Source organism: Ambystoma mexicanum, chromosome 3p (genome assembly GCF_040938575.1).
Source record: "Ambystoma mexicanum isolate Mex_15411 chromosome 3p, UKY_AmexF1_1, whole genome shotgun sequence".
In the NCBI taxonomy this organism is placed as follows: Eukaryota; Metazoa; Chordata; class Amphibia; order Caudata; family Ambystomatidae; genus Ambystoma; species Ambystoma mexicanum.
The window spans coordinates 60687131-60712560 of NC_090925.1; the positions used below are offsets into that span (position 1 = coordinate 60687131).

The 25430-nt window shown below is 53.8% G+C and overlaps 1 protein-coding gene across 1 annotated transcript; it reads right to left on the reverse strand.

Annotated features, from left to right (window-relative positions):
* Positions 1-23268: 23268 nt before the first annotated feature.
* LOC138579749 (olfactory receptor 5V1-like) lies at positions 23269-24186 on the reverse strand. The gene has a single exon (XM_069649982.1). It carries the CDS (start codon positions 24184-24186, stop codon positions 23269-23271), a length of 918 nt encoding a protein of 305 aa, XP_069506083.1.
* Positions 24187-25430: the final 1244 nt, after the last annotated feature.

Sequence of the window (25430 nt, forward strand, 5' to 3'; positions counted from 1 at the left end):
TCATGCCTGTGTCTCTCTTCCCTTCCCCCCACCCCCCACTCATGCCCCGTGTCTCTCTCCCCTTATCCCCACCCCCCGCCCATGCCCCATGTCACTCTCCCCTTCCCCCCACCCCACGCTCATGCCCCGTGTCTCTCTCCCCTTCCCACCCACACCCCCCGCTCATGCCCCATGTGTCTCTCCCCTTCCCCCCACCCCCCGCTCATGCCCGTGTCTCTCTCCCCTTCCCCCCACCCCCCACTCATGCCCTGTGTCTCTCTCCCCTTCCCCCCCACCCCCCGCTCATGCCCCATGTGTCTCTCCCCTTCCCCCCACCCCCCGCTCATGCCCCGTGTCTCTCCCTTTGTCCCCCCGCTCATGCCCGTGTTTCTCTCCCCTTCCCCCCACCCCCGCTCATGCCCCGTGTCTCCCTCGTTTCCCCCACGACCTGCTCATGTCCCGTGTGTCTCGCCCCTAACCCCCCACCCCCGCTTATGCCCCGTGTGTCTCTCCCCTTCCCCCCACCCCCCGCTCGTGCCCCGTGTCTCCCTACTGTTCCCCCCACCCCCTGCTCATGATCCGTGTCTCTCTCTCCTTCCCCCCCACACCCCACTCATTCCCCATGTGTCTCTCCCTGTTCCCCTCACCCCCTATCCTGCTTCGTGTGTCTCCCCCGTTCCCCCCCATTCCCCGCTCATGCCCCATTTGCCCTGTTCCCCGCACTCCCCCACTCATGCCCCGTGTCTCCCTTGTGTTACCTCCACCCCAGCTCATGCCCCGTGTCTCCCTTGTGTTACCGCCCACCCCCAGCTCATGCCCCATGTCTCCCATGTGTTACCCCCCGCTCATGCCCTGTGTCTCCCTGGTGTTACTCCCACCCCCCGCTCATGCCCCGTGTCACCCCCCACCCCCCACCCATACCCTGTCTCCCCTGTTACCCCCCACCCCCCGCTCATGCCCCATGTCTCCTTTGTGTTACCCCCACCCCCCGCTCATGCCCCATGTCTCTCCCCTTCCCCCACCCCCGCTCATGCTCCACGTGTCTCTCCCTTTCCCCCACACCCGCTCATGCCCAGTGTGTCTCTCCCAGTGTGTCTCTCCCCTCCCCCTACCCCCCGCTCATGCCCTGTGTCTCTCCCCTTCCCCCCACCCCGTTCATGCCCTTTGTCTCTCTCCTCTTCCCCCCCACCCCCAGCTCATGCCCCATGTCTCCCTTGTGTTACCCCCCACCCACAGCTCATGCCCCATGTCTCCCATGTGTTACCCCCCCGCTCATGCCCTGTGCCTCCCTGGTGTTACCCCCACCCCCCGCTCATGCCCCGTGTCTCCCTTGTGTTACCCCCCACCCATGCCTGTCTCCCCTGTTACCCCCCACCCCCCACTCATGCCCCATGTCTTCTTTGTGTAACCCCCCACCCCCCGCTCATGCCCCATGTCTCTCCCCTTCCCTCCACCCCCTGCTCATGCTCCGCGTGTCTCTCCCTTTCCCCCCCGCTCATGCCCAGTGTGTCTCTCCCAGTGTTTCTCTCCCCTACCCCTACCCCCCGCTCATGCCCAGTGTCTCTCTCCTTCCCCCACCCCTGCTCATGCCCCGTGTCTCTCTCCCCTTTCCCCACCCCCCGCTCATGCCCCGTGTTTCTCTCCCCTTCCCCCCACACCCCGCTCATGCCCCGTGTCTCTCTCCCCTTCCCCCCCACACCCCTGCTCATGCCCCTTGTGTCTCTCCCCTTCCCCCCACCCCCCGCTCATGCCTGTGTCTCTCTCCCCTTCCTCCCACCCCCCACTCATGCCCCGTGTCTCTCTCCCCTTATCCCCACCCCCCGCTCATGCCCTGTGTCACTCTCCCCTTCCCCCCACCCCCGCTCATGCCCCGTGTCTCTCTCCCCTTCCCCCCCACACCCCCCGCTCATGCCCCATGTGTCTCTCCCCTTCCCCCCAACCCCCGCTCATGCCTGTGTCTCTCTCCCCTTCCCCCCACCCATGCCCCGTGTCTCTCTCCCCTTCCCCCCCACACCCCCCGCTCATGCCCCATGTGTCTCTCCCCTTCCCCCCACCCCCCGCTCATGCCCCGTGTGTCTCTCCCCTTCCCCCCACCCCCCGCTCATGCCCCGTGTCTCTCCCTTTGTCCCCCGCTCATGCCCGTGTTTCTCTCCCCTTCCCCCCACCCCCGCTCATGCCCCGTGTCTCCCTCGTTTCCCCCACGACCTGCTCATGTCCCGTGTGTCTCGCCCCTAACCCACCACCCCCGCTCATGCCCCGTTTGTCTCTCCCCTTCCCCTCCACCCCCGCTTATGCCCTGTGTGTCTCTCCCCTTCCCCCCACCCCCCGCTCGTGCCCCGTGTCTCCCTACTGTTCCCCCCACCCCCTGCTCATGATCCGTGTCTCTCTCTCCTTCCCCCCCACACCCCACTCATTCCCTGTGTGTCTCTCCCTGTTCCTCTCACCCCCTATCATGCTTCGTGTGTCTCCCCTGTTCCCCCATTCCCGCTCATGCCCCATTTGCCCTGTTCCCCCCACTCCCCCACTCATGCCCCGTGTCTCCCTTGTGTTACCCCCACCCCAGCTCATGCCCCGTGTCTCCCTTGTGTTACCGCCCACCCCCAGCTCATGCCCCATGTCTCTCATGTGTTACCCCCCTCCCATACCCTGTCTCCCCTGTTACCCCCCACCCCCAGCTCATGCCCCATGTCTCCTTTGTGTTACCCCCACCCCCCGCTCATGCCCCATGTCTCTCCCCATCCCCCACCCCCCGCTCATGCTCCACGTGTCTCTCCCTTTCCCCCACCCCCGCTCATGCCCAGTGTGTCTCTCCCAGTGTGTCTCTCCCCTCCCCCTACCCCCCACTCATGCCCTGTGTCTCTCTCCTTCCCCCCACCCCCGTTCATGCCCTGTGTCTCTCTCCCCTTACCCCCAACCCCCGCTCATGCCCCGTGTCTCTCTCCCCTTCCCCCCAACCCCCGCTCATGCCCCGTGTCTCTCTCCCCTTCCCCCCACACCCCCTGCTCAAGCCCCGTGTGTCTCTCCCCTTCCCCCCACCATCACCCCCGCTCATGCCTGGTGTCTCTCTCCCCTTACCCCCACCCCCTGCTCATGCCCCGTGTCGCTCTCCACTTCCCCCCACCCCCCGCTCATGCCCCGTGTCTCTCTCCCCTTCGCCCCTCACACCCCCCACTCATGCCCCATTTGTCTCTCCCCTTCCCCCCACCCCCGCTCATGCCCGTGTCTCTCTCCCCTTCCCCCCACCCCCTGCTCATGCCCCGTGTCTCTCTCCCCTTCCCTCCCACCCCCCTCTCATGCCCTGTGTGTCTCTCCCCTTCCCCCCACCCCCGTTCATGCCCTGTGTCTCTCTCCCCTTACCCCCACACCCCCTGCTCAAGCCCCGTGTGTCTCTCCCCTTCCCCCCACCACCACCCCCCCTCATGCCTGGTGTCTCTCTCCCCTTACCCCCACCCCCTGCTCATGCCCCGTGTCGCTCTCCACTTCCCCCCACCCCCCGCTCATGCCCCGTGTCTCTCTCCCCTTCGCCCCTCACACCCCCCACTCATGCCCCATTTGTCTCTCCCTTTCTCCCCCCCGCTCATGCCCGTGTCTCTCTCCCCTTCCCACATGCCCCGCTCATGCCCCGTGTCTCCCTCGTTTTCCCCACCACCTGCTCATGTCCCATGTGTCTCGCTTTCCCCCCCACCCCCCGCTCATGCCCCGTGTCTCCCTCATGTTCCCCCCACCCCCTCCCGCTCATGCCCCGTGTCCCCCTCGTGCTCCCCCCACCACCCGCTCATGCCCCGTGTCTCTCTCCTTTCCCCCCACCGCCCGCTCCAGCCCCGTGTGTGTGCCCTGTTCCCCCCACCCCCGCTCATGCCCCATGTGCCCTGTTCCCCCCACCCCCGCTCATGCCTCATGTCTCCCTCGTGTACCCCCTCACCCCTCGCTCATGCCCTGTGTGTCTCCTGTTTCCCCCACCCCCCCGCTCATGCCCTGTGTCTCCCTCGTGTTCCCCCACTCCCGCTCATGCCGTGTGTCTCCATTGTGTACCCCCTCACCCCCCGCTCATGTCCTGTGTGTCTCCTGTTGCCCCCATCCCCGCTCATGCCCCGTGTCTCCCTCGTGTTACCCCCCACCCCCCGCTCATGCCCCGTGTTTCCCTCGTGTTACCCCCCACCCCCCGCTCATGTCCCGTGTCTCCCTTGTGTTCCCCCACCCCCCGCTCATGCCCCTTGTCTCTCTCCTTTCCCCCCCATCCCCGCTCATGCCCCTTGTGTGCCCTATTCCCCCACCCCCTGCTCATGCCCCCTCCCCCCACCACCCGCTCATGCCCCGTGTCTCTCTCCTTTCCCCCCACCCCCTGCTCCAACCCTGTGTGTGTGCCCTGTTCCCCCCACCCCCGCTCATGCCCCATGTGCGCTCTGTTTTCCCCACCCCGCTCATGCCCCATGTGCCCTGTTCCCCCACCCCCGCTCATGCCCCGTGTCTCCCTCGTGTACCCCCCCACCCCCCGCTCATGCCCTGTGTCTCCCTCGTGTTCCCCCACCCCCCGCTCATGCCCCTTGTTTCTCTCCTTTCCCCCCCACCCCACACTCATGCCCTTTGTCTCCCTCATGCTCCCCCACCCCCGCTCATGCCCTGTGTCTCCATCGTGTACCCACTCACCCCCCGCTCATGCCCTGTGTGTCTCCTGTTGCCCCCATCCCCCGCTCATGCCCCGTGTCTCCCTCGTGTTCCCCCACCCCCCGCTCATGCCCTATGTCTCCCTCGTGCTCCCCCACCCCCGCTCATGCCCTGTGTCTCCATCGTGTACCCCCTCACCCCCGCTCATGCCCTATGTCTCCCTCGTGCTCCCCCACCCCCCGCTCATGCCCCTTGTCTCTCTCCTTTCCCCCCATCCCCGCTCATGCCCCTTGTGTGCCCTATTCCCCCACCCCCTGCTCATGCCCCCTCCCCCCACCACCCGCTCATGCCCTGTGTCTCTCTCCTTTCCCCCCACCCCCTGCTCCAACCCTGTGTGTGTGCCCTGTTCCCCCCACCCCCGCTCATGCCCCATGTGCGCTCTGTTTTCCCCACCCCGCTCATGCCCCATGTGCCCTGTTCCCCCACCCCCGCTCATGCCCCGTGTCTCCCTCGTGTACCCCCCCACCCCCCGCTCATGCCCTGTGTCTCCCTCGTGTTCCCCCACCCCCCGCTCATGCCCCTTGTTTCTCTCCTTTCCCCCCACCCCACACTCATGCCCTTTGTCTCCCTCATGCTCCCCCACCCCCGCTCATGCCCTGTGTCTCCATCGTGTACCCACTCACCCCCCGCTCATGCCCTGTGTGTCTCCTGTTGCCCCCACCCCCCGCTCATGCCCCGTGTCTCCCTCGTGTTCCCCCACCCCCGCTCATGCCCCTTGTCTCTCTCCTTTCCCCCCCACCCCCGCTCATGCCCCGTGTGTGCCCTATTCCCCCACCCCCTGCTCATGCCTGGTCCCCCCACCACCCCCTCATGCCCCGTGTGTGCCCTATTCCCCCACCCCCTGCTCATGCCTGGTCCCCCCACCACCCGCTCATGCCCCGTGTCTCCCTCCTTTCCCGCCACCCCCTACTCCAGCCCTGTGTGTGCGCCCTGTTCCCCCCACCCCCGCTCATGCCCCATGTGCGCCCTGTTCCCCCCAACCCCGCTCATGCCCCATGTGCCCTGTTCCCCCCACCCTGCTCATGCCCTGTGTCTCCCTCGTGTACCCCCTCACCCCTCGCTCACGCCCTGTGTGTCTCCTGTTTCCCCCACGCCCCACTCATGCCCTGTGTCTCCCTCGTGTTCCCCCACCCCCGCTCATGCCCTGTGTCTTCCTCGTGTACTCCCTTACCCCCCGCTCATGCCCTGTGTGTCTCCTGTTGCCCCCACCCCCCGCTCATGCCCCGTGTCTCCCTCGTGTTCCCCCACCCCCCGCTCATGCCCCTTGTCTCTCTCCTTTCCCTCCCACCCCCGTTCATGCCCTGTGTCTCCCTCGTGCTCCCCCACCCCCGCTCATGCCCTGTGTCTCCATCGTGTACCCCCTCACCCCCCGCTCATGCCCTGTGTGTCTCCTGTTGCCCCCACCCCCCCTCATGCCCCGTGTCTCCCTTGTGTTCCCCCCACCCCCCGCTCATGCCCAGTGTCTCCCTCATGTGCCCCCAGCCCCCGCTCATGCCCCTTGTCTCACTCCTTCCCCCCCACTCCCGCTCATGCCCCGTGTGTGCCCTATTCCCCCACCCCCCCGCTCATGCCCCACCCCCCATCCCCGCTCATTCCCCATCTGTGCCCTGTCCCCCCGCTCATGCCCGTATGTGCCCTGTTCCCCCCACCCCCGCTCATGCCCCGTGTGTGCCCTGTTCCCCCCACCCCCCGCTCATGCCCCGTGTGTGCCCTGTTTCCCCCACACCCGCTCATGCCCTGTGTCTCCCCTGTTTCCTCCACCCCCGCTCATGCCCTGTGTCTCCCTCATGTTCCTCCCCACCCCCGCTCATGCCCTGTGTCTCCCTCGTGTTCCTCCCTACCCCCTGCTCATTCCCTGTGTCTCCCCTGTTCCCCCCACCCGCTGCTCATGCCCCGTGTCTCTCTCGGTTCCCCCCACCCCCCGCTCATTCCCCGTGTTTCCCTCGTGTTACCCCCCACCCCCTGCTCATGCCCCGTGTCTCCCTCGTGTGCCCCCACCCCCCGCTCATGCCCCTTGTCTCTCTCCTTTCCCCCCCACTTCCGCTCATGCCCCGTGTGTGCCCTATTCCCCCACCCCCCGCTCATGCCCCACCCCCCATCCCCGCTCATACCCAATCTGTGCCCTGTCCCCCCGTTCATGCCCGTGTGTGCCCTGTTCCCCCCACCCCCGCTCATGCCCCGTGTGTGCCCTGTTCACCCCACCCCCCGCTCATGCCCCGTGTGTGCCCTGTTTCCCCCACACCCGCTCATGCCCCGTGTCTCCCCTGTTTCCCCCACCCCCCGCTCATGCCCTGTGTCTCCCTCATGTTCCTCCCCACCCCCGCTCATGCCCTGTGTCTCCCTCGTGTTCGTCCCTACCCCCCGCTCATTCCCTGTGTCTCCCCTGTTCCCCCCACCCCCTGCTCATGCCCCGTGTCTCCCTTGTGTTCCCCCACCCCCCGCTCATGCCCCTTGTCTCTCTCCTTTCCCCCCACCCCAGCTCATGCCCCGTGTGTGCCCTATTCCCCCACCCCCTGCTCATGCCCCTTCCCCCCACCACCTGCTCATGGCCAGTGTCTCTCTCCTTTCCCCCATCCCCTGCTCCAGCCCCGTGTGTGTGCCCTGTTCCCCCCACCCCCGCTCATGCCCCATGTGCGCCCTGTTCCCCCCACACCCGCTCATGCCCCGTGTGTGCCCTGTTTCCCCCACACCCGCTCATGCCCCGTGTCTCCCCTGTTTCCCCCACCCCCCGCTCATGCCATGTGTCTCCCTCATGTTCCTCCCCACCCCCGCTCATGCCCTGTGTCTCCCTCGTGTTCCTCCCTACCCCCCGCTCATTCCCTGTGTCTCCCCTGTTCCCCCCACCCGCTGCTCATGCCCCGTGTCTCTCTTGTGTTCCCCCCACCCCCCGCTCATTCCCTGTGTTTCCCTCGTGTTCCCCCACCCCCCGCTCATGCCCCTTGTCTCTCTCCTTTCCCCCCCACCCCCGCTCATGCCCCGTGTGTGCCCTATTCCCCCACCCCCTGCTCATGCCTGGTCCCCCCACCACCCGCTCATGGCCAGTGTCTCTCTCCTTTCCCCCCATCCCCTGCTCCAGCCCCGTGTGTGTGCCCTGTTCCCCCCACCCCTGCTCATGCCCCATGTGCGCCCTGTTCCCCCCACACCCGCTCATGCCCCATGTGCCCTGTTCCCCCCACCCCCGCTCATTCCCCGTGTCTCCCTCGTGTACCCCCTCACCCCTCGCTCATGCCCCGTGTGTCTCCTGTTTCCCCCATGCCCCGCTCATGCCCTGTGTCTCCCTCGTGTTCCCCCACCCCCGCTCATGCCCTGTGTCTCCATCGTGTACCCCTTCACCCCCCGCTCATGCCCTGTGTGTCTCCTGTTGCCCCCACCCCCCGCTCATGCCCTGTGTCTCCCTCGTGTTCCCCCCACCCCCCGCTCATGCCCCGTGTTTCCCTCATGTTACCCCCCACCCCCCACCCCCCGCTCATGCCCCGTGTCTCCCTTGTGTACCCCCACCCCCCGCTCATGCCCCTTGTTTCTCTCCTTTCCCCCCCACCCCCGCTCATGCCCTGTGTGTGCCCTATTCCCCCACTCCCCACTCATGCCCCGTCCCCCGATCCCCCCATCCCCGTTCATGCCCCGTCTGTGCCCTGTCCCCCCGCTCATGCCCATGTGTGCCCTGTTCCCCCCACCCCCGCTCATGCCCCGTGTGTGCCCTGTTCCCCCCACCCCGCGCTCATGCCCCGTGTGTGCCCTGTTTCCCCCACACCCGCTCATGCCCCGTGTCTCCCCTGTTTCCCCCACCCCCCGCTCATGCCCTGTGTCTCCCTCATATTCCTCCCCACCCCCGCTCATGCCCTGTGTCTCTCCCTCGTGTTCCTCCTTACCCCCGCTCATTCCCTGTGTCTCCCCTGTTCCCCCCACCCGCTGCTCATGCCCCGTGTCTCTCTCGTGTTCCCCCCACCCCCGCTCATTCCCCGTGTTTCCCTCGTGTTACCCCCACCCCCTACTCATGCCCCGTGTCTCCCTTGTGTTCCCCCACCCCCCGCTCATGCCCCTTGTCTCTCTCCTTTCCCCCCACCCCAGCCCATGCCCCGTGTGTGCCCTATTCCCCCACCCCCTGCTCATGCCCTGTCCCCCCACCACCCGCTCATGGCCAGTGTCTCTCTCCTTTCCCCCCACCCCCTGCTCCAGCCCTGTGTGTGTGCCCTGTTCCCCCCACCCCCGCTCATGCCCCATGTGCGCCCTGTTCCCCCCACACCCACTCATGCCCCGTGTGTGCCCTGTTTCCCCCACACCCGCTCATGCCCCGTGTCTCCCCTGTTTCCCCCACCCCCCGCTCATGCCCTGTGTCTCCCTCATGTTCCTCCCCACCCCCGCTCATGCCCTGTGTCTCCCTCGTGTTCCTCCCCACCCCCCGCTCTTTCCCTGTGTCTCCCCTGTTCCCCCACCCGCTGCTCATGCCCCGTGTCTCTCTTGTGTTCCCCCCACCCCCCGCTCATTCCCTGTGTTTCCCTCGTGTTACCCCCCACCCCCTGCTCATGCCCCGTGTCTCCCTCGTGTTCCCCCACCCCCCGCTCATGCCCCTTGTCTCTCTCCTTTCCCCCCACCCCCACTCATGCCCCGTGTGTGCCCTATTCCCCCACCCCCTGCTCATGCCCCGTCCCCCCACCACCCGCTCATGGCCAGTGTCTCTCTCCTTTCCCCCCACCCCCTGCTCCAGCCCCGTGTGTGTGCCCTGTTCCCCCCACCCCTGCTCATGCCCCATGTGCGCCCTGTTCCCCCCACACCCGCTCATGCCCCATGTGTCCTGTTCCCCCCACCCCCGCTCATTCCCCGTGTCTCCCTCGTGTACCCCCTCACCCCTCGCTCATGCCCCGTGTGTCTCCTGTTTCCCCCATGCCCCGCTCATGCCCTGTGTCTCCCTCGTGTTCCCCCACCGCCGCTCATGCCCTGTGTCTCCATCGTGTACCCCCTCACCCCCCGCTCATGCCCTGTGTGTCTCCTGTTGCCCCCACCCCCGCTCATGCCCTGTGTCTCCCTCGTGTTCCCCCCACCCCTCGCTCATGCCCCGTGTTTCCCTCATGTTACCCCCCACCCCCCACCCCCCGCTCATGCCCCGTGTCTCCCTTGTGTACCCCCACCCCCCGCTCATGCCCCTTGTTTCTCTCCTTTCCCCCCCACCCCCGCTCATGCCCTGTGTGTGCCCTATTCCCCCACCCCCCACTCATGCCCCGACCCCCATCCCCCCATCCCCGTTCATGCCCCGTCTGTGCCCTGTCCCCCGCTCATGCCCATGTGTGCCCTGTTCCCCCCACCCCCGCTCATGCCCCGTGTGTGCCCTGTTCCCCCCACCCCCCGCTCATGCCCCGTGTGTGCCCTGTTTCCCCCACACCCGCTCATGCCCCGTGTCTCCCCTGTTTCCCCCACCCCCTGCTCATGCCCTGTGCCTCCCTCATGTTCCTCCCCACCCCCGCTCATGCCCTGTGTCTCCCTCGTGTTCCTCCCCACCCCCGCTCATTCCCTGTGTCTCCCCTGTTCCCCCCACCCGCTGCTCATGCCCCGTGTCTCTCTCGTGTTCCCCCCACCCCCCGCTCATTCCCCGTGTTTCCCTCGTGTTACCCCCACCCCCTGCTCATGCCCCGTGTCTCCCTTGTGTTCCCCCACCCCCCGCTCATGCCCCTTGTCTCTCTCCTTTCCCCCCCACCCCAGCTCATGCCCTGTGTGTGCCCTATTCCCCCACCCCCTGCTCATGCCCCGTCCCCCCACCACCCGCTCATGGCCAGTGTCTCTCTCCTTTCCCCCCACCCCCTGATCCAGCCCCGTGTGTGTGCCCTGTTCCCCCCACCCCCGCTCATGCCCCATGTGCGCCCTGTTCCCCCCACACCCGCTCATGCCCCATGTGCCCTGTTCCCCCCACCCCGGCTCATTCCCCGTGTCTCCCTCATGTACCCCCTCACCCCTCACTCATGCCCCGTGTGTCTCCTGTTTCCCCCATGCCCCGCTCATGCCCTGTGTCTCCCTCGTGTTCCCCCACCCCCGCTCATGCCCTGTGTCTCCATCGTGTACCCCCTCACCCCCCGCTCATGCCCTGTGTGTCTCCTGTTGCCCCCACCCCCCGCTCATGCCCCGTGTCTCCCTTGTGTTCCCCCGAACCCCCGCTCATGCCCCGTGTTTCCCTCATGTTACCCCCCACCCCCCACCCCCCGCTCATGCCCTGTGTCTCCCTCGTGTACCCCCACCCCCCGCTCATGCCCCTTGTCTATCTCCTTTCCCCCCACCCCCGCTCATGCCCTGTGTGTGCCCTATTCCCCCACCCCCCCGCTCATGCCCCGTCCCCCCATCCCCGTTCATGCCCCGTCTGTGCCCTGTCCGACCTCTCAGGCCCGTGGGTGCCCTGTTCCCCCCACCCCCCGCTCATGCCCTGTGTGTGCCCTGTCTGTTCCCCACACCCCCCGCTCATGCCCCGTGTGTGCCCTGTTTCCCCCACCCCCGCTCATGCCCCGTGTCTCCCCTGTTTCCTCCCACCCCCCGCTCATGCCCTGTGTCTCCCTCGTGTTCCTCCCCACCCCATGCTCATGCCCTGTGTCTCCCTCGTGTTCCTCCCCACCCCCCGCTCATGCCCCGTGTCTCCCCTGTTCCCCCACCCGCTGCTCATGCCCCGTGTCTCTCTCGGTGGTCCCCCCACCCCCGCTCATGCCCCGTGTTTCCTTCCTTTTCCCCCCCACCCCCTGCTCATGCCCCGTTTGTGCCCTGTTCCCTCTCATCCCTCGCTCATGCCCATGTGGCTCCCCTGTTACCCCCCACCCCCTGCTCATGCCCTGTTGTGTTCTCTTTATACACCCCGCCTTCCCTTTCCATGGTGGCCATCTTTTTTTTTTTTCCCACCCGGGGTTCCCACTTTGAAGACCTAAGATGCTAGTGGTCTTCATCTATTGAAAAGGATGTTATGGTGACGTTGCACTAATAAAAGCCTATAAAATTCAGTAAAAAAAAGTGTTACAGGGACGTTATGGTTAAGTTGTACTAATAAAAACCTATGAAATTCATTGAAAAAACTTTGTTAAAGGGACGTTATGGTTAAGTTGCGATACTAAAAACCGATGAAATTCAGTGAAAGAACTTTGTTAAAGGGACGTTATGGTTCCAAGTAAAACCGAAAAACCCTTGAAATTTGCAAGTTATGGTAAGCTAAGCAACCATAACTCGCACCACCACCGTGCACTGCTAAGACTAACTCCCAGGACATCAAAGATGACATCACAAATGTCATTGATGACATCACTGATGAAATCACATGTCTGGCTCACTCTTTTTTCTTTTGCTGACATATCTAGGCCACATGGTTTTCTTCAGTAACAGTCAGAAACTAAAAAATTTATTTTATTTGTAGACGTATCCTTCTAGTAGGTTCTTACAGTAATTCCCTTAGAGTCAAGTCACATCATATGAAACATATACATATGGGAAGACACAAGCTTGAAAGACAGCAATCCTTTTTGTGCATAAAGATAATCAATAGATTTATGAGAACTTTCTGATAGTTCTGTTGTTTTTTTATGGCTGTACTTTCCCTGTATATAGTCATATTTGTATACATTGTACTCACACTACTTTCCTTAGGGTCCAATCACATCAAGTGATACATATACATAGGGTAAATAGCAGCTTTGAAACAGAGCAATCATTTATTTGCATGAAAATAATCAGTTAAGTTATGTATTGTTTCTGCTACTACTTGTGCTTTTTTGCTAACTTCACTTTCCCTGTATATACCCATATTGGTATGTGTTCTTGTGTCTTTGCGTTTTGTCTATAGTAATGCAATTATGTAATCCATGTGTTTTATTAGCTACTTATTACATATTTCACAGTACACAAAAAGCTATTAAGAAAGCAATCATTTCATTATTCAACATATTAACATTACGAATATTATACCTTCATCTTGTACGCTGTACACAATGTTATGTTTCTGTATGAGTAGCTTAGTATACTAGATAGAACCCCATAATAGAATGCTATTTATATTTATGCATCGTTCAATGCACTAATTAGGGTGTGATATTTATTGCAATGATCCTTGACACTTGTTTCAAAACTTTATAATAAGAATCCCTTGTACACATATTTCATGAAAAGTACATGCACATGTGATGTCATCAGTGATGTCATCAATGACATTTGTGATGTCATCTTTGATGTCCTATGTGTTAGTCTTAGCAGTGCACGGTGGTGGTGTGAGTTGTGGTTGCTTAGCTTACCATAACTGGCGAATTTCAAGGGTTTTTCGGTTTTACTTGGAACCATAACGTCCCTTTGACAACGTTTTTTCACTGAATTTCATAGGTTTTTGGTAGCGCAACTTAAACATAACGTCCCTTTAACAAAGTTTTTTCACTGAATATATATATATATATATTCACTGAAAGAAATTAGTTAAAGCGAAGTTATGGTTAAGTTGCACTAATAAAAACCTATGAAACTCAATGTTGTCATTGGGACGTTATGGTTACAAGTAAAACCGAAAACCCCTAGAAATTTGCCAATAATGGTAAGCTAAGCAACCATAACTTGCACCACCTCAGTGCACTGCTCAGATTAACATAATTGAACAAAACCATGTGACCTAGATATGTCAGTGAACAACAGGAAGTGGCCCAGATATATGATGTCATGTGTTGTCATCAATGACATTTGTGATGTCATCTTTGATGTCCTGGGTGTTAGTCTTAGCAGTGCACAGTGGTGGTGTCAGTTATGGTTGCTTAGATTACCATAACTGTTGAATTTCAAGTGTTTTACGGTTTTACTTGTAACCATAACACCTCTTTAACAAAGTTTTTTCATTGAATTTGATGGGTTTTTGTTAGTGCAACTTAACCATAACATCCTTTTAACAAAGTTTCTTCAGTGATTTTCATCGCTTTTAACCAGTGCATGCTAATTTCCTGCAACTTGCTAATATCATACTTACCCAAATATAGCAACATTGTTGCCCAATTTACAAAGTGTCACCTTAAAACTCTGCCATTTCCCACGTTCTGGCATCATTTTTAACATGTCTGTACACTTTTTGCAATTTTTCCACACTTTTTGTCTCCGTCAATGTTCATGTCATCTTGGACCTTCCGGACAGTGTCACATGACTACGGGCTCGCGGGCGAAATGCTGACTTGTCGGCCAACGCGTCCGCACATCACGAGCAGGTGCCTGCTTCGCAAACTGTTTAGAACTGCATTGTCTACTGATCTAGCAATTTTGAACCTCAAAATATATCCTCACACAGCTTCTACTCCTATTCTTACTCATTATCCAATAGCAATCTAGCACAGAGCACATCCTTGGAAGAATATTAGCAGAAATGTTATTTATCTTAAAAAATGCATTATCTACTGCCACCCCTCCTTCCCAAGAGCCAGCATCACCACTACCAGTAGTTGGACGAGCACAACAAAAAGGAAAAAAAAACGCTGCACTTCCAAAGATAAAGAAGAGAACCAAGAGAATAAGATATAGGAAGTGCCTACCTCTACCACAAAGAAACAATCATGGGTGTGGCAGTTATTTACCCATATTGGGAAAGTACCAAAGGCTTAAGTTACCAAAGTGAAATGCATTGAGTGCAACGTTGTTCTGAGTCACGGTCTCCCTGCACACTACTCCTACGGGACCACATCCATGCACTGCCACACCCAATCCAACCCCTGTAGGGACTGCCATGTGCACAACATTTGCACCCCTTATGCAATCTTGACCATGGCGTACTGAGAGACGTTTATAGTGTGGACAGATGAAAATGAGGCATACACTGAAAACATAGTGCTTTGGTTACGGTATATTAACAACCTCTTTATTATTTGGAAAGACAGTGAAAGGAACTGGCTAGACACTGTCAAATGTCTAAATACTAACAACTGCAATCTAAAATTCACCGAACAACATAGTGCACACTCCGTTGTGTTCTTGGATGTAAAAGTGAAAGTAGCAAGCGGTGTGTGAGATTTATCAGAAAACGACGGGCTCCAATTCCCCATTACATGCTAGAAGCGGACAACCCAAAAACCTGATATGGAATATACCACACAGTGAATTTATCTGAATCCGTAGGAATTGCACTAATAGTACTCATTTTGATGCAGCCAGCAAAATCACTGCCATTCGTGCTGACCCTCCTCATGCATATTTGCTGCAAGCCCATCTAGCACTTCAACCTGTACCCACAAGCAGAATGTTTTTTTTTTCCCATTCAAGCATATCCCGAAAGGCATTACCTCATAGCCAGTCCCTGGTGGGCATGGCCACTTTAACCCCATTGCTGGTCCCTCACTCATGGTCATGGCCAGTAGCCAGATTGTCCGGGTCATAGCCTTTGGCCATGACCCAGACAGCCTGCCCACTGCCCCTGGCCACAGGCCATACCTCGGTCACCAAATGTGTATGACTATTTTTGTACCTGAATTATGACACTTTAAAAAACACACACACGCATTTGCAAACCCATGCTTTCAGGTCCTTCCTAATGCTACTTAAATGAGTTTGCTGAAAAACCGCCATTTTTTTTTTAAGTGTCACAATATACATACATGAAATCGTTATATAACTTAGCCCCCACTTGACAAAATGCATGCAGGCTTTGCCCAAACATTCAAGGTTGGGTCTTTAATCTTTCAGAAAACATGTGCCCACATTTGTCAAATGGTAACAAATTTATAAGCCAGGAAAAAATGCTGTGATCCCCTCTATACTTTTGCCCCCTCTTGACAAAATCCCACCAAACTTTGCAAAACATTCATATCTAGGTCTAAAATCTTTTTGCAAACATGTGTGCAGATTCGTTGAATGGCACCACATTTACAAGCCTTTCAAATATTTTGCCTCCCCCCCTCTACTTCTGTTCCCTCTACACAAAACAGCTCCACACTTTGCACATTCAGAGTCAGGTCTAGAATAAAATTCCAAAATGTCATGCAGTTTCTTTGAGTGGCGCCAAAGTTATAAGTCATCCCAAAACTCGTTTTCACCAACCCTGTAATTCCGAAATAGGCATATATGTCCCCGTACATCTCAGATGTTCATGAACATCACATGAATGTCCTGGACATCCGGACTGTTCGCAGACCCCGGAGTTGCAAAACAGCCCATTTTTTGGGCTTCTTAGTGTCATATCCCATCCCATTCTCATCCCCACTCACCTCCCCAGAGATTGTTTCATTAGTTTGACAAGGGCAACGTTGGGTTTTTTAATGTTTTCACTGCAGTGTTCGCAGACTACGGGCGCAGTCCATGAATCCAACATGGTGGGCGTTTCCAAAAAAATATTACTAACTTTAAACTTTTCACCATCCAATCAGCGGGCATGTCCGATGTCCGCGGACCTCACGCCAACCTCAGGGCCAATCGAAGGCCTGTCTGTGAACCAAACAGGGACGTGAGTCCACGGACCAAACCCAGATATCACAATTTTGTTTACCTACTTTCTGGGCATTAAAAAAAAAACTACTGGATGGATTTACAAAGTAAATTTACAAAAGCACACTTTTGAGACCAAGCCGCCGCCGCTCCTGCTGAAAATTTGATGAAAATCGGTTTCGGCTGTAGGTGTTAGCAAAACATTTTTTTATTGCGTCTGTGGGAAAAAACACACATTTTGGGCCACCCCCTATAACGTTGCTCCACCTGGACGAAACCTCACTGAACTTTGTAGAATCAATCTGACCGGGCAATATACCTTTTGTTGCAAAGTTTGTGAGGATTTGTTTAGGGGGGCAAAGGTATGAAAAATACTCTTCCTACGGGTTGCAGAACTTAACCATAACTACAGGGCCGTTACCTCAGGCCCTGTAATTTATACAGTAGAGATAACTTAGTGATCAGCAGAAACTAGTATTGGATTCCTTAGTTGCAGAATTTGTTGTTACACTGCCTCTCACTAACTCTTTTCAACCCTGTGTCTAAATTTACAATCAAACACAAGTCATCGGGGAAAAGTTGAAAGCTTGTAGCAAGATGTACAGGCAATGTTGCAAGCTCCCATAGCTGAAAAACCAAAGTAAGTACAAATTATGTTATTTGCCCTAAACACGTGTAAACTTCACTCTAGCCATTATGTCCTATTTCTACAACACCTGGTGAAGGTACGCATACATAAACAATGAGTAGTCGACTACTTTTTTAAAAAAAAGATCAAGTTGGTGTAAGTGATGCTTTTCGTCTTTGTGGATGGTTGGTCTTTGAATATGTGTGTGGATCTGTGGGTAGAGTAGTCGGTCAAAAGTGAAATGTTGGTTAAGTGATTATGCATGGTTATGTGGTTGGGTTAGTGTGTGCGTGGATTGGTGAATTTCATGGACGAACATGTGATTGGAAGGACAATGACCAATTATGTGTTTGAAGGTAGTTGCCTGGAGGATGCACTTGGTGAGTTTGACTGTGTTGGATAGCGGTTGGGTGAGGGTGAGTGTAAGATTAATGGCTGTTTATTATTAATTGACCTTCTGATGTTATCACAATGATTACCTCTGGCTTGCACAAACGTGCAGTAATAAGAATGAAAAATGAATGCATATGTGATTGTGTGGATATGTTAATGAGTGTATGTATGATTGCTAAATGTGGGTGTGTGTGTCTGTAGGTGTTAGTGGTTCAGTAGATGTGTCAGTGCATGAATACAGGATGAATGTCTTTTTGTGGCATTGTGGACGTGCTAATATGCATGGTCTGCCTCCTCTTCCTACTTCTTCCATGCACCCCTCTATGGTGCTCTCAGTCTCCCCTATCTTCTATAACTACTACTCTATCTCCTATACTATCTCTCTCACTAAGTCTGGTTGGAAGAAATTCAAGAGTGACATCTTGGTCTCTAACCCAGGCCTCCCTATCACTGATACCTACACAAGTGCTTCCTACAGACAGACCCTTTCTGACATCCTCTTTGTCATTCCCTCTCTAGGCCCATAGAACCCTCATATGGTCTCTGTTCTCTCCACTTTTTCCTCCTTTCCCATTAATGGTGGCACTCGGTGGGAGATTCTCCAATCCCCCTTCCATTCCTCCAAGACCATCATTAATATCTATCTGATGGTCACGTCTTAGTCCAGGGCCCTCAGCCCAATCTACTCCTTTTCGATAGGCATTTCCTACATTGTATCAACTTCCTTCTTTCTCCTGATACTCCTACCTTCACCCCTTTGGCTCCTCCGCCACCCCATTCTTCGGCCACCTCTCTGGCACCCTCTTCTTTATCTCTGGCCACTCTGCCACCTCCATCTTCCACCACCTCACTGGTACCCTCCTCTTCATCTCTGATCACTCTGCCATAGCCATCTTCCTCCTCTGCCTAATCTTGGGCCACTCTACCACTTCAGCAGGGTGTACTTCAAGCCTGTTCCCCACTATGGAAGTCTTTCAAATGTGGCAATCTGCTCCATGTCATTACTCTCAACTCTTGCTCTGCTGTCACTCTTCTGACATCTGCTGACTCCTCGAAGAACTTGATGTGGATGTCCTTGGTCTCAGTTAGAGTCATGCATTTTGATACTCTCCTCCCTGATGGCTACAAGATCCTCTCTTTCCGTAGTGGATCCCTGCTACTTTCAGTCCTACGCAGGTCTACTCCTCCATTGAATGCCTGATGATAAGGAGCGTTGAACTGGGCTGATATGAGCTCGATAAGGTGATCCTGTTGCGATCCTTGCTGCCAGGTTTTTCAAACACTGCATTACAATGATCAATGCAGCTGGTAATCAGGAAAGCCACTACCTGAGCGCGAAGGTCAGTCGGAAGAAAAGGAAGTATCTTCCTAGTACAAGGTGTAAAAGGCCAATTTACAGACTGAGCTCAACCTCGCTCCATTGACAAAGAAGAGAAATAGCCACCCAAGTTCTTTACCATGTTCACAGGAGCAAGAGGGTTGCCTAAAGCAGGCGGCCAGAATGAAGAAACCAGAGAATTTTTGTTAGGAGGAGAAACCACCACCAGAGTATTTTGTAATTGTAATTGGTTATTCACAATGTACTTAATACCCAGGACCCGGGGATCGAACCTATGGTGCTCTGCGTCGTCTTGCTTCAAAGGCGAGCGTGCTGCCCTTGAGCTATCCTCTCATTTATTTATTTATGTATTTATTTATTCACATTTGTTTAGCGCACAGGCAGCCCAAAGGGCATTGTGGCACTTGTTACGGATAAGAAAATGACTTGTTGTACATACATTGAAGTCATTACTTAGTTGCAAGAGAAGAGTACAGATATGAAAATGAATTGCCGTACATACATTGAAGTCATTACTTAGTTGCAAGAGAAGAGTAGTAGCTACAGGAGAGGAAGAGAGGAGAGGAGGAGGAGAGAATAAACGACATGAAGGAGGGGGAATTAGTTAAACAAGGTTGTTTTCAGTTTCTTTCGGAAGGCAGTGAGAGAGGTTTCTGCTCTGAGCGTGCTAGGTAGTACGTTACATTGCTTAGGGGCAATGTAAGGGAAACTTATTCCACCTGCTCTAGCTCGTTTGATGCGTGGGACCCTAAGTTGGTTGGTGTGGCATTGCCTAGTCGGTCTGGTGGAGTGAGATCTGGCTAGCGTATCAGACAGGTATGAGGGTGCAGACAAGTTGATACATTTGTGTTCGGTGGTAAGTATTTTGAATGTAATGCGCTCTTTGACAGGTAGCCAGTGTGCTGCCTTTCTGGCTTGCGCGATGTGGTCCCTTTTTGGTATATTGAGAGCTGCTCTTAGTGCATTATTCAGTGTTGTTTGGAGTTTATTGAGATTGGAGTTGGAGGTGCCAGCCAATAGCACATTACAATAATCTAGTTTGGCTCCAATGGTGGCTCTGGCAATAGAAATGCGATTATCTTTGGTTAGGAAAGGTTTGATGGCATTAATGAGCTTGGTGCTCAGGGTGGAGGCAGAAACAATGGAATTGACTTGTTTGTCCATGGAAAGTGAGGCGTCAATGTGGACTCCCAGTGTTTTAACAGAAGGTAGAACTGGGATGACACAATTGGCTATGCAGAAGTTGGTGAAAAGTGGGTCGAGGTTCGTGAGAGTGGATTATTGACCAAGGATGAGAATCTCGATCTTATCTCCGTTAAGACAAAGGCTGTTTGTGGCCATCCATGCTTGGATGGTGGCGTATATATTCTGGAGGGTGGCTGCGTCCTGATTGTAGAGTCCTGTGAGCGGGAGGAGTACTTGGGTATCGTCAGCATAGTTGGTGTATGTGATCCCAAGTGCGTCCAGTTTATCAAAGAGAGGTTTGGTAAAAAGATTAAAGAGGGTAGGAGCCGTACATGAGCCCTGAGAGACTCCATATCTGATGGTGGTAGGCTCTGCATTAGCTATATTGGAGAACACTTCCATCACTCTTCCTTCGAGGAAGGAGGTGATCCAGTTTGTGGCTTGTTTGGAGAAATGTGCGGCCTGAGTGAGATGGTTCGTGAGGATGGTATGATCAAATAAATCAAATGCCACCGAGAGGTCTAGGAGGAGCAGAAGGGCCATCGTATCCCTGTTTAGTTTCATTCAGTTGCTGTCTAGCCAACCCTTCACAGACATCAGATGCTTGCAGAGCCGAGCTGACATCCCAGCCTGGTCCATATCAAATCTGACCAAGCTGTGAGTGTCATTGACATAGGCGTTGCACCTGAATCCACGTTTGTGGATGAGAGCAACCAGCGGTTTCACATAGGTGTTAAAGAGCATCAGGACACTGCAGAGCCTTGAGGAACACCACAAGATAGAGAGTGAGACTTAGAAAGAAATGGAGGTAAAGAAAGGGACTGACCGCAATTTGATAGAAAAGAGGAGAACCTGTTAAGGACAGCACCTGAAGCACCCACCCTTGCTAACCATGCGAGAAGGATAGTATGGTCAACAATGTCAAAAGCCACCAAGAGGTCCAGCAATATCAGAGCTACTGTACTACCCTCAATGGCCAGCATGGTGAGATCATCGAGTGCCGACGCCAGAACACTCTCATTACCTCGCCCTGGCCAAAAGCCTGAATGAAAAGGATCAAGACTTGAGGATTGCTCCAGAAAAGATGAAAGAAGAGGTGCTACCAGGGATTTCAAGACTTTCATAAAGAAGGAGAACAAGAATAGACCTATAATTAGCAAGAAATGAGGGGTCCAAGGAAGGTTTTTTTCAGGAGAGGCAAGACAATAGCCTGTTTGAGCTCTACGGGAATATGACCCAATTGACAGGAGCGATTGATTGGGATATGACTCAGGAGATCACAGCTGGAAGAATCTCCTGAAGTACTGCAAATGGAATAGAGTCAGAAGGGGCAGCGGATTTCACCCGCCCAATCGCCCTAGCCACCTCTTCAGTGAAGAATTCCAGAAAACATGACCAGCAATACTGAGCTGCCTTACCATCGTCATCACGCTAGGTAGTTGTGTCCGATGTAATATTTAGCAGTGTAAAATCCAGAATTCCTGTGACTTAGGTGCTAAAAAAGTTCACTAACTAATCACACAGGATTTTGATGGGAGCCACTTTTGACACTATTTGCACCGTTGATGAAAAGGATTTTAGCACGGCAAACAGCTCCTAGGACTGATTTAAGGCTGCTAGTATTTTACCTGTACAGAATGCCTGTTCAGCTGATTGAATAGCTGCATAATGGGCTCTAGTCAGCATCTGGTAATTGGTTTATTCCTCCATTCCATATGAAAGACACCATTTGCGCTCTGCTTGCCTAACCTTCAAGCAAGCATCTTACAGACACGCTGAGAAATACAGCGCAGAAGGACATTTGTAGGAATGGAAGAGTTTGAGAGAGGCAACCGAATCCGCTGCCTGCTCCACAATCTGGGCAAGCGAGGAAAGGTCAAGATCGGGATCTGACCCGATCTCTAATCTCATATTAACCCGGCCTTAGCTAAAGGGTGAGGGGTAAATGGGAGTTGAAGCTGTATCTAAAATGCATTTTCTTTTATACAAAAAACAACTAAAGTGATTACTAGGGCGTCTCCTAATTCCATCCCCAATGTATTAATAGTACATGGGCGGGACAGATAAGGGTTTCATGCTGTGTTACACACATCTTCAATGAATCTCAGTTAAGGTTTTTTCAGAACCCAAAGAATACTGTCAGTGTGGAATTGTATGTTTTGGTTTTATTTCTTTCCAACACCATGCACTGATCAAATTATGTTTTGTTAGTTCTTACACATTACCAATATGAAAGTTTTAAATGTGCTTTAGTTTTAATTTTTGACAAATATTGTTTTCTTTCCTGTAACCAATGCATTTGGAATAGTTTATAGTGTGCTAACATATCTAAACATCTTCATATAAAAGTGAGCCTGTGTGGTGGTCTAGTATTGTGTGGCCTATTCTATTTATGGTATACAGTGTTACACACATCTTGTGTGTGCCTAGTGAAGTACTAAGCCTACGGTGTCTAGCCTAGCCCGGAAAAAGAAAAAGTAAAGTGGCAGGGAATTTATCTTACATTCCTATCCTACATTAGTACCTGGCATTCACGTCCACAGGATTACACTGAAAGGTGATTGGCTAATTTCCGAGCCATACCTCAGGGTAACCCTGGGGACGCAAGTACGTGCCCTGCCTGCGTTGACTCCCAGCAGTGGGCGTGGCAGCCCCTTAGCCAATGATGAGGCTCAAAACGGGGCAATCCCCGCTACGAGCATCCCCATGGCTGGAGGCTGCCTTCACTCCCCGCCCGGGACTCAGGTACGTTTTTTTTCCTCCATCCCACTCCCCTGCAAACTATCCCCTCCCCGCACTCCCAACCCCGCTTACCTTCTTGTTTCCTCTTTTCTCGGTAGCGAACACGCTGGGAACACTTCTGTTCTCAGCGTGTCCGCTCCCGATGGCTGCCATAGAAAGGGAAAACAGACTACGTTTTCCCTTTCCCTGAGGCCATTTTATTTGGCAGCGTTTTGCAACAGATAAAAATGCAATTAGTGCCCCAGTCTAACGGCCGGGGTACTAATGGCAGTAAGCCCCTCGAAAGCTGGCCAATACCGCCCATGCTAATGACCCCGGGGCCTCGTTAAGGCCCTTGCTCGGGCCTGTGACTATGGCCTCCGGGGGCATTACCTGTGGCGGTATTGGCCCGCTGTCTCTGGGCTTATTGCCACAGTAGAGGGGAAATAAATGTACAAACGAAAACATTATATATTTCATCTGACAAAGCATGCTGATTCAAATGAAAACAAATACCAAATAGAAAAGAAAAGCGCTGCATCTCTGTATCACGAGTCGCACAGTGGCCAGACAACATACCAACAAATTGAGTTAATCAACCGGCCAGACGTGCCCAACTACAACAAATCAATATAATGTGATAATTGATTGAGATAAGAGATAATACATATGACCCAAGTACTGTATCCCTCCACAAATGCACGCACAGAGTGACACCATATTCTGTTGTATAATGTAGAATTAATTTTCATTCCTAAATCTATGACCCAAATCTAAGGATCACCTAGCTGTGAACATTGATCTGTGAGATCATGAGGTGAAACGGCCTTCATCACATGTTGTTTCTTTGGATATTCCACGGTGGCCATATCGCCACGGTGTTGATATCTTCCACTTAGATAGCGGCCATACTAGATGTTTTCGCACATTCATTTATTGGATCAGTCCATTTGTCTTATTTGTTCTAGCACCTGGCCTTTGTCAGGGCCCTTTTAAAGTCTCTGTTTTTCAGGCTGTATATAACAGGGTTTAACATTGGGGTAAGTGCAGTGTACATCAATGAGAATATTTTGTTCTGATCCATTGAGTATGTTGAGGCGGGTCGCATGTAAATGATAAGGATTGTGCTGTAGTATAAAATGACCATAGTTATGTGGGAGGCACATGTAGAGAACGCCTTTTCTCTCCCCTCCGTGGATTGGATTCTCAGGATGGCAGATATGATGTTAACATAAGAAATGAGGATTAGTATAAATGTGGTCATTACAAGAGCACCAAGGAAGTAGGTCACGTTCTCAATGATGCGGGTGCTGGTGCATGACAGGTCGAGAAGAGCGGTGATGTCGCAGAAGAAGTGGTTGATGCGATTGGATTTACAGAAAGACAGCTGTGAAAACAGTACAGTGTAGGGTATTGGCTCCATCAAACCAAAAACCCATAGTGCAGCAGAAATTCTGATGCACACCTTTTTACTCATAATGACAGTGTAGCGCAAAGGATTGCAGATAGCAACATAGCGGTCATATGCCATGATGGTGAGGAGAATAAATTCTGTGCACAACATGCACAGCACAAAATAGAACTGCACCAAACACCCAGTGCGGGAGATGTGTGGGTGTTCCAAAAAGAAATTGGCAAGCAATTTGGGTAAAGTTATTGAAGTGTAAATCAAATCTAAGAACGACAAGTTGGCAAGGAAGAAATACATGGGAGTGTGCAGGTATGAGTCAGAGAAGATCACGGCCACAGTGAGGAGGTTGCCTGCAAAAGTGGCCAGATAAATGAGCAAAAATCCACAAAAAAGGGGGACCTGGAGCTCGGGAAGATCTGAAAATCCCACAAAAATAAATTCTGACAGGTTTGTCTGGTTCTCTCCTTCCATGTATCAGCAACAGTTCTGTGGATGAATTTAAAATGTTTCCTGGATAAAAAGAAACCATAAAACAAACAATTATTACTGTATTAGTAACCTGTGATGCCACTTCTATTTCTGCGCATATGTTTTAAATTATAGAAGTAGCCTTCAAATCAATGCCGCTTTGAACATTACACTTTCTGTTGACCAACTTGCTAAGGGGGTTTTTCAGAACCTATTCTGGGGAGGGCTCTGAGAAGCACAATTATAGGTGCAGCCAATTTAACGTAACGGTTTGACCAAGCTCTCAATCATCAAATGAATGGCTATGTGGAGGAGCTAGGCTTAGTTAAGTAGAGTTTACAAAAGTAAAGGCTGTTAAGGAACCAGGATCCACACAGGTAATTTCAAACATATAGCATTCATGAAACACAAGGAAATCTCTGGAACATAAAGATATTCTCTGTATTGATATTGATATTTTATTTCTATCACACTCGTACACAAGTGTTTCAGAGCGCGACAAGGCAAGGGAGGGGAACAGGGGAGAACAAAACAATGATCTTACTAGGCCCAGTGACATTGAGATCACGCAAGTGCACGGAAGAGGAGGAGGAGAAAAGTGCATGGAGGGGGGAGAAGTGGAAAGTGCGGAGCAAAGGAGATACAGATAAATAATAAATAAATAATTAGTAAAGGCAGCAAACAGCGGTAGTGCAGCAAGCAATTGGCAAATGCTGGGTTTGAGTCAGCAGACAGGGTAGGTCTGATAAGTGCAGGAAGAAAAAAGGGGGGGGACTGTATGGGTACAGATACATACCTCAGTGCAAGAGGTGGCTTGGAGGCAGTGTTGGAGGGTGGCAGGGTGAGCAGGTACCTGGGCCAGGAGGACAGAGGGTGGCCGGGTGCACAGTACCAAGAGAAAACAGATCATATGGGAAGAGGGGGAGCAAAGGCAGGAGCAAAGAGGAAGATTTTGAGGTGCTTTCAGAACCGGAGATGGTTCTCCTCAAGTTTTAGAGTGGGAGGAAGGCTGGTCCAGAGGAAGGCCCCAGCCAAAGACAGAGATCTACCCCACCTCGTTTCTTTGAAAAACGACTGACCTTAAGGGAGTTAGAGGTAGAAGAGCAAAGAGCTCGAGAGGGGAGGCATTTGCGGAAGGATAGCTGAAGGTATTTTTGACCTAGGCTTCAGAAAGCCTGGTGGACAATGCAGAGGGTTTTGAATGTAATTCTTGCATCCACTGGGAGCCAATGGAGATATTTCAGAGC